Source organism: Eulemur rufifrons, chromosome 29 (genome assembly GCF_041146395.1).
Source record: "Eulemur rufifrons isolate Redbay chromosome 29, OSU_ERuf_1, whole genome shotgun sequence".
Lineage (NCBI taxonomy): Eukaryota > Metazoa > Chordata > Mammalia > Primates > Lemuridae > Eulemur > Eulemur rufifrons.
This window is the reverse complement of record NC_091011.1, coordinates 39,496,767-39,512,476: the sequence shown is the minus strand read 5'-3', so window position 1 is coordinate 39,512,476 and position 15,710 is coordinate 39,496,767. Positions and strand designations below refer to the sequence as shown.

Here is a 15,710-nt window from a genome sequence, read left to right as displayed (position 1 = left end):
AATTATTAAGCTATGACCAAAGAGTAACCATAAAATATAAAAGAACTCCCAAGGATACTCTGGGGTTGAAAGCGATTATCCAAGAAAGACAAAATTGGAAGGATGCCCTCTTTCCTTAGGTTGGGGTTCAGACTTTGTTGGTGAAATTGCAGCTATAGCCTACTGGGTAGCAGAGAAGTATGCTGGTTTGCTTGGGCCAGAGTTGGTCTGCAGTTCTTGATAAGTGAGTAGCTGGTACAGTTTGCAGGGGGAAGCTAGGGCACTGGTTTGAAGCCTGAGTATGTGCTGTCTATGTTGAGAGGGCCATGGAAAATGATCTCCAGGTTGAATCAGGGCTGTGAGGTCACTGAAGGACTGTGTGTGTGGCTGGGCCAGAGCACATAAGAGATTCTCTGCCCATCTCTGCTGAGAACCGGCACCCCCCCCCGCCCTCCCCCCCACCTCCTACAATGCCCTCTACCGTTGAACTTGCAGTGCCCTCTACTATTGAGCTTAATGTCATGCTGACTGTGAAGGAGAACTGCTGAAGAAATTGTGCCCATTATTGTAGAGCAGGTATTGACGTATGAATTTAGAGTTGAGAGGCAATAAATTGATAACTGGTAGAAAGACCTGTGTTTTTTTCACTACATTCATACTCATGTTTGTTATCGTCTTTTAGCAGCCGTCATCATAATTGTGTTGATGTCTTTCATGTTTTTTTCCATGAGACTGCCATTTGGGGTTGGTGACTTAAATATAAGAGTAGTTTTTAACCTTTTGTATTTTGTATAGATTACTCTCTTCCCCATCTTCCCCAATATAAGAGGGGGGTCCTTAAGTTTTTATTTTGCCACATAAGGATGTTTCATTATTTTTATTAAACATGTTTAATATTATATAGATAATCTATATAAATTATCACCATCATCTTAACATTGAAAATGGTAGGATACATTTTGTCCTAAAATAAAGGATAGGCTTTTAAATTAAATAAATTTTACTCTACTAAGGCAAAAAGTATTTTTATTTTTCTCATTTTTGCCTCAATTGGTGGACAGGCCCTTGAGAAATGTTGCCATACAAGATTGCTGAGATAGCATTGACTCTGCCATGGAATCTTGGTGAACCCTGTGTGTTGATGTTCAGGAAAACTGACTGGAAATCTTCCTTCTTCATCCCCTATCCAAAAATAAAATAAAATAAATATATAACATATTTTGATATATTGACATGAATCTGTGGTCTATATCATAGACGTGGACATTATGTTTGGACTGACTTTGGCCTAGAATTAGGGAGTTTAGTAAGTATTAAAAGTGTGTACTTTCAAGTTGGACTGCCTATATTTGGATTCTGGTCTTTTTTTACTATGGTTTTAGACAAATGATTTAACGTTTTCATACCTCTGTTTCCTTAGCACTGTTTGGAGGATTAAATGAGATAATTTATATAGAACAATTAGTACAGTTTCTGGAACATAGTAAATGGTCCTTACTCCTCCTACTGCTGCTGCAGCTACTGCTAGTGCCTCCTCATTACCAATATTGCTCTACTTATTTAAGGTAATCATGGAGTACCAGCTGCTGCATACATTTTTTTGGTAACTCTACCAATCCTGAGAGTTGAAATTTATGGTGATAAATTATGACAAATAAGTAAGGCAACTTTGGAAAACACAACTTACTTTTAGGGAAGAGAATTTTTTTTCTTCCTTGTCAATAATTTACAAGTTCTATTGAAAAGTTGTAAAATAGCTGTCTTTTCATGCTATCATAATCCACAAAGCAACTTGTAAAGTTGTTTCTAAATGAAGAAAAGTGACACCTCTTTACCCATTTAGTTTTGCATTTGTGTTGGCCACCGTGGATATTATACTTCCCTTGGTGGTGCAGCCTGGCAAAAATTCTTTTACGTGTAATACTATTTGAACACTTTATTTGTGTTGTTGTCCACATTCACCTATAGGCTATAGTGGAAATTTTAGGCCTTGATATATTTTGGAGGTTGTGGTACTAACTTGATTCAAGGCATAAAAAGCCAAGAAAATTTGACAAGCCTTTTAGTATTCTATCTTCAAATGGAAAGCAGGGGAAAAGAAAGAGTTGTGTATAGAAAGAATGGAAAAAGTTTTGAAGTTGACTTATATCACAGGGCTTAATTAGACTTCTCCCCCTCTATTCTTGTTGGGAGCTGGAAGTTCTGCATAGAAAATAATGTGATTTAATGTTAGAAAACCATCAGTACATTCTTGTTAAATTTTTGTATCTTTTGGTGAGATTTTATCTTAAGTGTTCTTATAAACCTGATTATGGGAAATATTAGACATACTCTTCTTCTTCATGTCCTTTATTGGTTGTCTATTGTGAATGAAATGTGGCTCTGAACTAAATTCTTTAATTTTTTAAAATAAACATTATGGTGCTTCTTTTTAAGTCTCAGTTCCATCACTTGCTAGCTCCTTTAAGTCTCGGTCTGTCACTTGCTAACTTTATTATATTTGAAAATCATTTAATCCTTCTGAACCCATTTCTTGATATGCAAAATGAGAATAACAATCTCCTACTCACCAGAAGCTTTTGGACTTTTTTTTCTTGTAGTTAACCTTTTTTGAGTGAAGACAGTGAGTGAGATACTATGCTGTAAGCACTTCATGTACATCTTTATAACTTTCAGACTGTCTTTGTGTTGCTCCATGCCTAGTAGACACCTAGTAATTGATTACTGAATGAAGGAATGAAGGGCTGAAAATAATATACTGCAAGTGAATTTGTTTTATAAGCTGTAAAGGCACTACAGATATAACGCATTTCAAAATCTAATTTTATTGATTAATCCATTCTCAAAAGAGAATCTTTTGAGAAGTATTTTTCTAGTCTGCTTTATTAATATATATAACTTAAAATAATCTGTTAATAGTTTATTCTAGAATGACAATTCTGACACTTTGTTTTTTGGTGGTTTTATGTGATACTTGTTTTCTGTTCCTTTCCCCAATCAACATCTGTCATCATAGCTGCAAGCAAAATTGATGGTAAAGTAACAAGGAAGATTTTTTTTTTTAATTTTCAGATTTGTCTTAATTACAAAGTTGTGAAGTATGTGCAGCTAAACAAACGGGCAAAAGACTATTTACAGCTGGTATTAAAAAGGATCAAAATTGTCTTGGCTGTGATTTTCACTGACTTTGATATGTATTTTAATAAGGACTCAAGTTGGTATCCTTACATGAGTGGTTGGGGGAAATGATACACTTGTGTGCCAATCACACTGAAATGGCAGTTTAAATTTGTAGTATTTATGTGACTTGTACTAAAACATTTCAAGAAGGTCAGTATGAAGCAAGCAGCCAGCTGTTGGGTTTATCAAAGATAAACTCCTACAGAGTACAGCGGCATTTAATACATCAGTGGAGCATGAAAAAACTGCGCAAATTAAATTGAGAAAGCAGCTGCTTGTTGAAGATGGGTATCTTTATATTGAACTCCACAGGATGTATTTGGGAGGTTGGATTAAAATGTTATATCAAGAAAAATCTCAAAACCTTGGATTTTCTTCCCAATAAAAAAATAACTTTTAAGAAGATTTATGACTATTTTTCCCGGTACCGCTATAGAATGATTCTTAGTCTTAGTCCTTTAAGACTCATAATGCATCACAAAACCAGAACCATGTAGCATTCACAGCATCTTAAGTTGTGATAAAGCCAAATTTGTTGTTAACATATTCACAAGGTTAATAGAGAGCTCCCATCTCATTTTTATACCCTTTTTTACAAAAGTGATATAGATCTGTTGTTTAAATTTCAAAGTCATTGATCCCACAGTTTGGTTGTAAGCAAACACAAAAGGTGCCTAGTATACTAAAAATGGCTCAGAGTAGTTTTAAAAAAAATGAAATTAGAACCAACTCCCCCCATTTTTTAGGGTGCTGAAACTCTGAGCATTTTTTGTTACATCATTCAGACTTTAAAATTATATTTAGCACATATAAATTTAGTACATAAGTTGTACAATAAATTTTATTATATAAGTTGTACAGTGAACAGATGAGATGAATGAAAATATGACTTGCTTATATTATTATAACTTTGATCTGTACCTTCTTCCAGCAATCAGTTTTAACCTGGAAAGAAAGTCAAACTGTATACAAAAACTGTTTTAAAATATGTCTTTAAAGATTACCTATCAGCTTTTGGAAAAGAGTAACAAGAGTAACAAGAAAGCAATTTTACCTAATTACTGCAGAGTAACTTCACCCTTCTTAAATTAGGATCCTTAATTCTCCAAGTGCTTAAAATATGTGAATACTTTTCCATGCATATGAAAATAATGTTTTGTTTCATTTGAATAGTTGTTTTATGCAAATATTTAAGAATAGCAGATAAGTGCAAAGTGCAGTGAATTTTAGCGGAAGATAATTATAGTTGTTAACTTTCAGTTTTGGCTAAGCTACTGAAGTAATCGTAGTCCCTTTTCTGTCATTCTATAGGTGTTCAGAATTCTTCAGTTATGTGTCTGAGATTGTGAGATTTTAACATTTTATCACAGAATTCTTACAGTAGTATTTTGAGATGGCACATGTTTTATATGTTTGTTTTCCATGTGGGAATTTCATGAAAGGATTTGATAGCAAAATCATATTTTCTCTTCTTATAGATGGGTTCATATTGTTTGTGCCCTGTATGTTCCTGGAGTAGCCTTTGGAGATATTGACAAATTACGACCAGTGACACTAACAGAAATGAACTATTCCAAATATGGTGCAAAGGTGAGACAAAGTGTTTTTGATTGTCTAAAAGAGAAAGTTTTTATTTGTTAGTTTACATGGCTTTTTATTTATATCATTGCTGACTATAGAAATGCTTATTAGTAATCATGCTGTGTAGCGCTAACACATTTATTATTGATAGTAGTTATCCCAGAATCCCAATAATGTATAAATTCTGCCACATATTCTTAATTTATAATAACTTACGGGGTAGAATGGTAATTGGTACTACTGCTATTTCCCTGGCACTTTTCATACCGCCTAGTACATAGAACAAAGCTTTGTTTATAATTAGTTGAATCAAATATAAACCTAATTTTTTACTTTTGACTTTTGAAGTGGAATTTATCAAAATTATTTTTTAAAAAAAGTATAAGAAGTACCCTTTATTTTATTTAGGTTTCAAGGACTCTTTTTATCTGCATTACTACATAACCTACTGCCTAGCAAATGATTCTCAGCCTTGATAGTTTACAAATTGGTTGTTATTCATTGAGCTCTAGGATTATAAATGATTAAAAATTTTCACTTTATTAACTTAAACTTCAGTATATAATTACTACAAACATCCTAGGAACACTAGAGCTGCTTGGGCACCGATATATTCTCTTTTCTTTAATGTCTGTAGGGAAATTAGGAAGGAAGACTCTTGAATAGCATCAGTAACATATTAAAGGTGGGTTAGGGAACTGTCTGACTCCTTTTAGGCTGTTATAACAAAACAAACTGGATAATTTATAAACAGTAGAAATTTATTGTGCACAGTTCTGTATGCTGGGAAGTTCAAGATGAGGGTGCCAGCAGATTCAGTGTAATGGTAAGGGCTTGCTTTCTGCTTCAAAGATGGCACCTTATTGCTGCATCTTCACATGGAAGAAGGCGGCGAGGCAGCTCCTTTCAACCTCTTTTATAAGTGCATTAATCTTATTCAGTAGGTCAGAGCCCTCATGACTTAATCACTTCCCAAAGGCCCCATCTTTTAATATGATCACATCGGATATTAGGTTCCGACATAAGAATTTTGGGGAGACACAAACCTTTTGACATAGCAAGAACTTACAGCTTGTTACATCTTAGAAAATTCTGATACTGAAAATTCAGAAATTTGATGATATATTATAATCAGAATATTGTCCTTGAGCTCTAATCTCTCCTTCCAAGCATCTTCCTCCTCGTTCACCCCAACCCCAGACCCAATACTCTTATGCTTTAGTTTGAGTAATTGCTATTGAACTATCCTCAGTTGCCCTTTCCAGAATTAATTAGCCCCAGGGGGAAAAGCAAGCCCAAACACTGAACTCACTTTCCTGGTCCTTAGATAATTCTACATTGTTATGTTACCTCTCTGATGCCTTTAAGGTATAGTTAAAAAAATAATAATAATTTGTCCAGATTGCCTAGTTGTGAAACATTAGTAAAAATTATCTAGTCCACTGTTACTGCAAGTAGAAGTTAACTTCTTTCCTTCTTTCTTTTATGATAATAGCCTCATAATTCCTAAACACAGAGCTTAGAAGAGAATAGCTTACGTACTTTTCAGTGGGTACACATTTTACAGTAAGTATAAATCCAGAAGCAATTAAAAAAACTCAAAGAAGGTTAACCATTATTTCTTACTTGACAGTGCTTCCCATGCAAATTTAACATATCTAATCAGCCAAATGAGTTTTATGTCTCTCTCTTTATAAGGAGAGAGAACACATTTTGGTGGATATCCCAGGGGTCCTCTGGGATATCCCAAAGTTGGTTCAAGGTCAAAATAACTTAATTTTGAATTTGATTTTGGGAAGTTGTAAAAAATGTCAAAAGGTTTAAAACACTTGATTAAATAGAATCACATATCACTGTGAAACAATATTTAGTTATCTAAAGTGACAAAAGATTTTATAGGCAAATACAGAAAGTTATATAGTTGCAAGAAAAACCTTAGCTCTTTTAATAGAGAGAATTCAGTTTTCTTAAGTAATAAAGGCCTGCTAAAAGACAGCATGATAAGTAGGAAATTATTTTGATAAGAAACAAAGTCTTTGTTTCCTTGTTGGATTACTTAAAAGGAGAAAGTATGGAAAACCTTTTACAATTTCTTAAGAGCAGGCCAATTCTCTAAGAAAACCTTGTTGTTTAAATAGACCATTTTCTAGTTGTGCATCTGCATATTTTTAATATTAATGCTCAAGTTAAAAAATTAAAAGTCCCTTCAAATCTTAGTCAGCTTGATCACACATAAAATTCTTTTGCAAGATTCCTTTTCCACAAAGCCTCTATGACTTTTTTATATCCATTCAGTTTTTGTCTTATGGTTTTCCCCTTTTCTCATTGTGAACAACCAATCATTTCACTCTAGGACAAAAGTTAATTTCCTTAATATAACAACATCCATTGTAAAAACACAACTCTCACACCTCATAGATTTACTTTCCAAAAACATGTCTGTCTTTTCTCCCATACAGACTTGTTTCTCTTATTATTTCTAGTTTTAATCATCATATATTAGCTAGAATTCTGAACTGTTGGTAACTTTTAATTTCTAATGAAACTTTTAATTTCTAATGAAATTCAATTGTGAATTATCTGTCACATACCAGCCTTCTGTAGTTTAACACCATTTCATAATTTCTCGAAGTATGTGCTTCTGCATGATACAATTTTTCATTGTGGTATAGGACTGTGGTCCCCAACACCTGGGCCACCGCCCGGTACCAGTCTATGGCCCATTAGAAACCAGGCTGCACATCACCACCTTAGCTTTGCACTCTCCCACCTATGGCACCCTACCCCTCAACCCCCAGTCTGTGGAAAAATTGTTTTCCATGAAACTCGTCCCTGGTGCCAAAAAGCTTGAGGACTGCTGGCATAGGATGTGTTTGCTAACAGACCCAAATATCTTTAGTTTCTTTGTAATAATAAGCCAAAAATGGGTATACTTATGTTCAGCAATTAATGTTTCAGTATTTTATCTTATTTGGAAATGATCTAGGTATTTAATGAATAGTCATCATTTAATTAAACTTAGCAAAACTCTAAGTGGTAAGTTACTAAAACAATTTGGGAAGCTGTTTTTAAGTATACATATGTTAACAATAAACAGGGCTAGCCATCAGCAAGTTATTTCCCTGTTAGCATTTATACAGTATATATAAGTTAGGCAGTCATCATGAAGGCAAGAACCCTAAAAAATTAAATACATGGATTTTTTGTCTTACTGCTATGCTTGAACTAACTGATATTTATTAAAAGACTTTTAAGATTTTTCATTTACTTTTTGTAGAGAGTCTTTGGAGAGGAAATTTTTGATTTGTTTAATCTTCTAGATGCCTCTGTGTACCTGTCAAAAACATCTCATTGTTTTTGAAGCATTTTGAGTCTATCCTTTTCTGATGCACCTCCCAAGTGAACAATTTTGTCAAGATTAAAACTTCTCTATTGTGGCCACTAAATTCCAAGTTATCCTAGTAAGGTTAACCCATTTTTTCAAAAATACACAGGTTCGGGGCCTATAATATTTATACATAAAATTAACTGGTGTCCTAGAAAGTGAAGTCCCCGACTCCTTAGATTCAGGGGAACCCATTTTAGAAGATCTCTGAGGCCTCTGACTGGATCCAGTCCAGTTACTTATTAGAGCCAATCTAATTCTGATCCCAGTCTGGTTAAAGAAATGCTCAAAGTCCAAGAGCTCAAAAATGCAAGTTTGCAGAGCTTGAATCTGAGAAGAACTCACCTACAACCTCCAGTTGCTAATAAGAGAACAGCAAGTACAATTGGTTCCCGTGGGTACCTTTGCTTAGTCGCTCATTGTTCCTGGGGAACACCAGAGGTCTCCTTCAGATCCCAGGCTGACACCAAAACTGTTAAAAACTGCAGGCATACCTTGTTTTAATGCACTTCACTTTATTGAGCTTTGCAGATACTGCATTTTGTACAAATTGAAGATTTATGGCAACCCTGTGTCAAGCAAGTCTGTAGGCACCATTTTTCTAACAGCATGTGCTTAATTTGTGTCTTTGTCACATTTTGGTAATCCTTGCAATATTTCAGATCTTTTCATCATTATTATATCTGCTATGGTGATGTGTGATCCAGGGATCTTTTTTTTTTTTCTTTTTAATTAATTTTACCCAGTGTCAGCATAGGGATCTCTTGTTTTGGGACACAATGAACCATGCCCATATAGGACTTTAAACTTAATTGATAAATGTTGTATATGTTTTGACTACTCCACAAACTGACTCCATCTCTCTCCCTCTCCTTGGGCCTCCCTATTCCTTGAGACACAACAATATTAAAATGAGGCCAATTAATAACCCTACAGTGGTCTCTAAGTGTTCAAGTGAAAGGAAGAGTCACACGTCCTACATTAAATCGAAAGCTAGAAATGATTAAACTTTGTGAGGAAGGCATGTGTGAGGATGAGACGGGCTGAAAGCAGAGCTCTGGTGCCAAACAGCCAATTTGTGAATGCAAAGGAAAGTTCTTAAAGGAAATATGAAGTGCTACTCCATTGAACACAGAAATGATAAGCCTTATTGTTGAATGAACACATGAATAAACAGCCTTATTGTTGATATGGAGAAGATTTTAGTGGTCTGGATAGAAGATCAAACCAGCCACAACATTCCCTTAAGTCAAAGCTTTGTGTAGAGCAAGACCCTAACTCTGTTCAATTCTATGAAGGCTAAGAGAGGTGAGGAAGCTGTGGAAGAAAAGTTTCAAGCTAGCGTTGGTTGGTTCATGAGAATTAAGGAAAGAAGCCATCTCTATAACATAAAAGTACAAGGATAAGCAGCAAGTATTGATGTATATATAAGGGGCAGCAAGTTATCCAGAATATCTAGCTAAAGTAAAAGATGAAGGTGGCTACACTCAACAGATTTTCAACATAGGTGAAACAGCCTTATACTATATTGGAAGAAGATGCTATCTAGGACTTTCAAAGGACAGGCTGACTCTCTTGTTAAGGATGAATACTGCTGGTGACCTTAAGTTGAATCCTGTGCTCATTTGCCATTTTGAAAATATTAGGGCCTTTAAGAATTATGCTAAATGTACTCTGCCTGTGCTCTATAAATGAAACAACAAAGCTTAGATGGCAGCACATCAGTTTACAGCATGTTTTGCTGAATATTTTAAGCCCATTGTTGAAACGTACTGCTCAGAACAAAAGATTCCTTTCAAAATATTGCTGCTCATTTACAGTGCATGTGGTCACCCAAGATCTCTGATGGAGAAGTACAAGGAAATTAATGTTGTACAAGGAAATGTATGTTGTTTTCATGCCTGCTAACACAACATCCATTGTGCTGCCCATGGGTCAAGGAGTAATTTTGACTTTTGAGTCTTATTATTTAAAAAATACATTTTGTAAGGCTATAGCTGCTATAGATAGTGATTCTTCTAGATGGATCTGGGAAAAGAGAATTGAAGACCTTCTAGAAAGGATTTACCATACTAAATGCCAGTAGGAATATTCTTGATTCATGGGAGGAGGTCAAAATGTTCACATTGACAGGAGTTTGGAAGAATTTGGTTCTGGCCCTCATGGGTGACTTCGAGGGGTTTGAGACTTGCGTGAAGGAAGTCACTGCAGATATGGTAGCATAGCAAGAGAGCTGGTATTGGAAGTTGACTCTGAAGATGTGATTGAATGGCTGCAATCTCATGGTAAAACTTGAATGGGTGAGTTGTTTCTTATGGTTGAGCAGAGAAAGTGATTTCTTGAGATGGAATGTACTCCTGGTGACGACGCTGTGAACACTGTTGAATGAAATAACAGAGTATTTAGAATATTGTATAAACTTAGTTGGTAAAGCAATAGCAGAGTTTGAGAGGATTGACTCTAATTTTGAAGGAAGTTCTGCTGTCGGTAAAATGCTGTCAGTGTCATACACTACAGAGAAATCTTTTGTGAAAGGAAGAGACAATCAATGTGGCAAACTTCATTGTTGTCTTACTTTAAGAAATTGCCTTGGCCATGCCAAGCTTTAGCAGCCACCACTATGATCAGTCGGCAGCCATCAACATCTAGGCTAGACCTTCCAGCAGCAAATGTGAGTTGCTGAAGGCTCAGGTGATCATAAGGATTTTTTAGCAATGAAGTATTTTTTTATTTAAGATATGTAGATTGTTTTTTTAGACATAATGCCATTGCGCACTTAATATAGTATAGTTTAAACCCAACTTTTATATGCACTTAGAAATCCAAAAATTCATGTGACTTCCTTTATTAGGATATTTTCTTTATTGGAGTGGTTTGGAACTCAACCTGAAATATCTCCAAGGTATGCTTGTAAATTTAACAGAGTTTATTTCAGCATTAAAAGATTAATCAGGCAACACTCAAAACTGGAAAAGGTTTAGAGAGCTCTGGTTTAGCAGCGTAAGCACGGGGCTTTTATAGGCTGAATGTGAAACCAAAGTAAGGAATTTACTTAATTGACTACTGCTGTGGGTGAAAGTTTCTAGTTGCATATCTAATGGCTAGTTGTGGTTGGCTAAAGATTTTTTTTTCTTTAAATTAATTACAAAGTTTTTCTAAGTTCAATTTCAGTTTGCTTGTATAATGTTTCTGGGTACAAAAATAATCCCAGGCTAATGGCCTCATGCTTATTTTGCTTTAACAAAATATGATTGACAAAAGTAGTTGAAAATTATGTATTCTCAGTCTAACTCATCTGTAAAGTCAAAAGTAATGTTGATTATAACTGGGACAGTCTTCTAGACCACATTGTGTACCCATTTTCCAATCTGAATTGCCATCTCCTTCTCCTCTGTGTTCTGTGTTGCCTGGTTCACTAGCATTTTAAATGATTCAGGCAATTGAGAAAGATGTTATTTTCTCTAATAGATTGTTTTGTTGTCTAATAAAACTCTGTTGTCCGGAAATTTTTCCTTGTATTCACTCTGAAATCCCTTGCTCAATTTCATCATATTACTTGAAATTTCCCACTTGGGGAATTATCCCCAAATTTGTCTCTCCATGGTGTTGACATCCTTTAAATAATTTAATTTCTCTCTCTCTCTCTCTCTCTCTCCCCCCCTCTCTCATTCTCCCTCTCCCTCACTTCTTCTCTGTCTCATATTCATATTCTTTCTGTCTCTCTTTCTTTCTCGCTCTCATGTTTATATTGCTATTTGCCAATACTTTATACCATTGGAAAAAGATATTAGCTAGGTAGTAGAATGTCAGGATTTGGGAGTGTTTTCACATCTGCGCCCAGAGTCGTCTTCTTGCTAGTTTTATTCATTTCTGATGTCCAGTCTGGTGCTGCCTACCCACCAGGTAGTCACTAACTATTGCAACATTATAATAGTAGTTTAGTATCTATTAAAACTTTTTTATTTTCCTCTTTACTTGTTTCTTTTGTATGTCATTTACTTAGAATAAACTAAATAATTCTTCAATTGTCCACTGTCAGTCTTCACAATTTAACAGGTTTTTCTTTTATAAAGATTTCTGTTATCAAAACAGTTTATATTTTGAGACTAGTTTTTTTTTGTTTTCCTCTCCTCTTTTGTTAATACAGTTAAAGGGAAAAAAATTTTGATGACAGGATTTTGGGTGATTTCAGCAGTTCATACTTCTGGTTTTACAATTTTTCCCTTTTTATACAGAAAGAATATAAATAATTGGCTATATTGTATGTCACTGCCAATTTCACCAGTTTTTTTTTAACCTAAAAATACTTTTAATTCTCTTAAAGGTATTTTTAAAAATGCATGATTTCTAGGTTGCAATGCCTAGATTTTTCGTTGGATTTTCTCTGGTCTCTTACTTATTTCCTTTCATTTCCTAGGCAATATTGTATTGTTTAAGAGTTAGTATAGTTTAATGGTGGACTTTAAAAGAAGATTGTCCTGGTTTGAAGCCTGACTTTCATTTTCCTTCTTTGTTTTTTTTTTTTTTAAGCAGATTTCTTAATTCATCTTCATCTCAATCTTCTCATCTGTAAAATGGGAATAATTATAGTACTTCTTCTACATAGTAGTTGTGAATGTTAATTGATTGCATATATTTAGACAGTTGGTCCTCAATTTATGATGGGGTTAGTCCCAATAAATCCATCATAAGTTGATAATTTCACAAGTTGAAATTTATTTAATTCACCTAACCTACTGAAAAACATCATAGCTTAACCTAGCCTACTGTAAATGTGCTCAGAACACTTACGTTACATTGGACAAAACCATGTAACACAAAGCCTGTTTTATAATAAAGTGTTGATTATCTCATGCAATTTTTTGGATGCTGTGCTGAAAGTGAAAAACAATGGTTACATGAATGCATATCACTTTCACATCATTGTTAAGTTGAAAAATTTTGAGTCAACTCACTGTAAATTGGGACCATCTCTATGTGTAAAGTGCTTAGAAGAGTACATAGCACATACTAAGTCCTCAAATAATATTAATTATGATTGTATTGTGATTTGTTATTATCATCATTATAATAATATAAATGGAATTTTGGTTTATTGGAACCATATAGAGAATTACTTTTTTGCCTACAAACTCTTGTCTTCACTGCAATTATTGTTTGTATTGGTACACAGTTGGTTCACTATTTGTATTTCTTTAGCATTTTAAATATTTAGTGGATGCTTTTTATGGGAATGCGGTCTTTGTTCTGGAAATATTTTGCTCTGAGAATTTTTCTGTTATTCTGTTGTAGGAATGTAGCTTTTGTGAAGACCCTCGCTTTGCTAGAACTGGGGTTTGCATTAGTTGTGATGCAGGGATGTGCAGAGCCTATTTCCATGTAACCTGTGCCCAGAAGGAAGGTCTGCTTTCAGAGGCAGCAGCAGAAGAGGTACGTTTATATAAATCCATAGTTGGTGAATATGTTCATAAGACTTCTCATGACTTTGTTGTATCGTATAACAGGTAAAATAATTAAAGGAATTTTAAAATCTATTCTTAAAGTCTTTGCTGAGATCACTGTTCTGAAATTTTAAGAGTAGATGTCTATGAGTTTTCTCGGTCTTAAAGCTAGTCAGACATTTGGAAAATGTGCTAAAATTTTTATAGGGAGATCTGGAAGGTAAAGATAATCTAAGGTGTTTTAAAGCATTAAAATGTCAACATATTTTATACAAAAATGTAAAATTGTATTTGGTAACCTTGATCTGTTTTTCTCTAAGTAAAATCATTACCCTATCTTTAGTATCTGTTAGTATCTCTTTACTTTTTTCTTTTTTTAATTTCAGAATATTATGGCAGTATAAATGTTTTAGTTACATGAATTGCTTTTCTATAGTTTGAGTCAAAATTATAAGTGTGTGCATCACTCAGATAGTGCATTGTACTCCTTAAGAGTGAATTTACCCATCCCCTTCCCCAAACCACCTGCTTGAGTTCTGTTGAATTTTACTACCATATGTGCACTTGAGTGTTGATCAATTATTTCCAATTTGATGGTGAGTACATGTGGTATTTGCTTTTCCATTCTTGCAATACTTCACTTAGAATGATGGTCTCCAGTTCCATCCAGGTTGTTACAAAAGGTATTAATTCATGATTTTTTTTATGGCTGAACAGTACTCCATGGTATACATATACCACATTTTATCAATCCATTCATGTACTGATAGGCACTTGGGCTGTTTCCACATCTTTGCAATTGTGAATTGTGCTGCTATAAACATTCCAGTGCAAGTGTCTTTTTAATAAAGGGTCTTTTCCTTTGGGTAAATACCCAATAGTGGGATTGCTGAATCAAATGGTAGGTCTACTTTTAGTTCTTTGAAGTATCTCCATACTGCTTTCCATAGAGGTAGTACTAGTTTGCAGTCCCACCAACAGTGTATAAGTGTTCTTTTCTCTCTGCATCCATGCCAGCATCTGCTGTTTTTGGACTTTTGGATAAAAGCCATTCTCACTGTAGTTAGGTGATATCTCATTGTGGTTTTGATTTGCATTTCCTTGATGATTAGAGATGTTGAGCATTTTTTTATATGTTTATTGGCCATTAGTCTATCTTCTTTTGAAAAGCTTCTGTTCCTTTCTTTCTCCCACTTTTTAATGGAGTTGTTTGATGTTTTCTTGCAGAGTTCCTTGAGTTCTTTGTAGTTTCTGGTTATTAAGCTTTTATTAGATATATAGCATGCAAATATTTTCTCCTATTCTGTAGGTAGTTTGTTCACTCTATTGATTGTTTCCTTGCCTATGCAGAAGCCTTTTAATTCAATCAGGTCCCATATATTTGTTTTTGTTGCTGCCGTGATTGCCTTTAGGGCCTTCTTATAAATTCTTTGCGTAGGCCAATATCTATAAGAGTGTTTCTAATCTCTTCCTCCAGAATTCTCAGAGTTTCATGCCTTAGATTTGTGAGTGGTAAGAGGTGTGGATCCTGTTTCAATCTTCTACATGTGGCTATCTACTTTTCCCAGCACCATTTACTGAATAGGGAATCTTTTCCTCATTGTGTATGTTTGTCTGCTTTGTCAAAATTATAGATGGTGGACTTGGAAACTCTCTGTCATCCACCATATTTCACCAGACCTTGCACCAACTGACTACCACTTCTTCCAGGCTCTGAACCACTTCTTGCAAGGAAAAATATTCAATTCTGAACAAGCTGTGGAAAGTGCCTTCCACAATTTCATTGCCATTCACTCTCCAGGCTTCTTAGCTGCTGGCATAAGCAAGCTACCGTTAAGACAGCAAAACTATGTTGATAGTTTAGGTGCACACTTTGATTAATTGTACTGCTTCTTGTTTGAGATACAATAAACTACACTTTTGATTTGAAGTCAGACATTTCATATTTTATGACCGACTAACTAGAGAAAGAAGGTAGTTCCCTGGAATTAGCAGAAACTTTAGCTTACCTTTCTCTTACCTCTAGCTATTTAAGGGTTACAAATTAATGTGTTGTAATGTCATTCATTTAACATATTTATTCAAGAGATAGTCTGACCTATTATATGTTAGGTATTATATTACTATAGATCCCATAAAGATAG

At 34.6% G+C, this 15,710-nt stretch overlaps 1 protein-coding gene across 1 annotated transcript in view; it reads left to right on the top strand.

The window, feature by feature from the left end:
• Positions 1 to 15,710, top strand: part of PHF14 (PHD finger protein 14) — a 162,621-nt gene that overhangs the window by 37,740 nt on the left and 109,171 nt on the right. The window contains exons 6-7 of the mRNA XM_069461412.1: positions 4,638 to 4,749; positions 13,418 to 13,555. Of these exons, the coding sequence (XP_069317513.1) occupies positions 4,638 to 4,749; positions 13,418 to 13,555 (250 nt within the window). The remainder of the gene's footprint in view (positions 1 to 4,637; positions 4,750 to 13,417; positions 13,556 to 15,710) is intronic.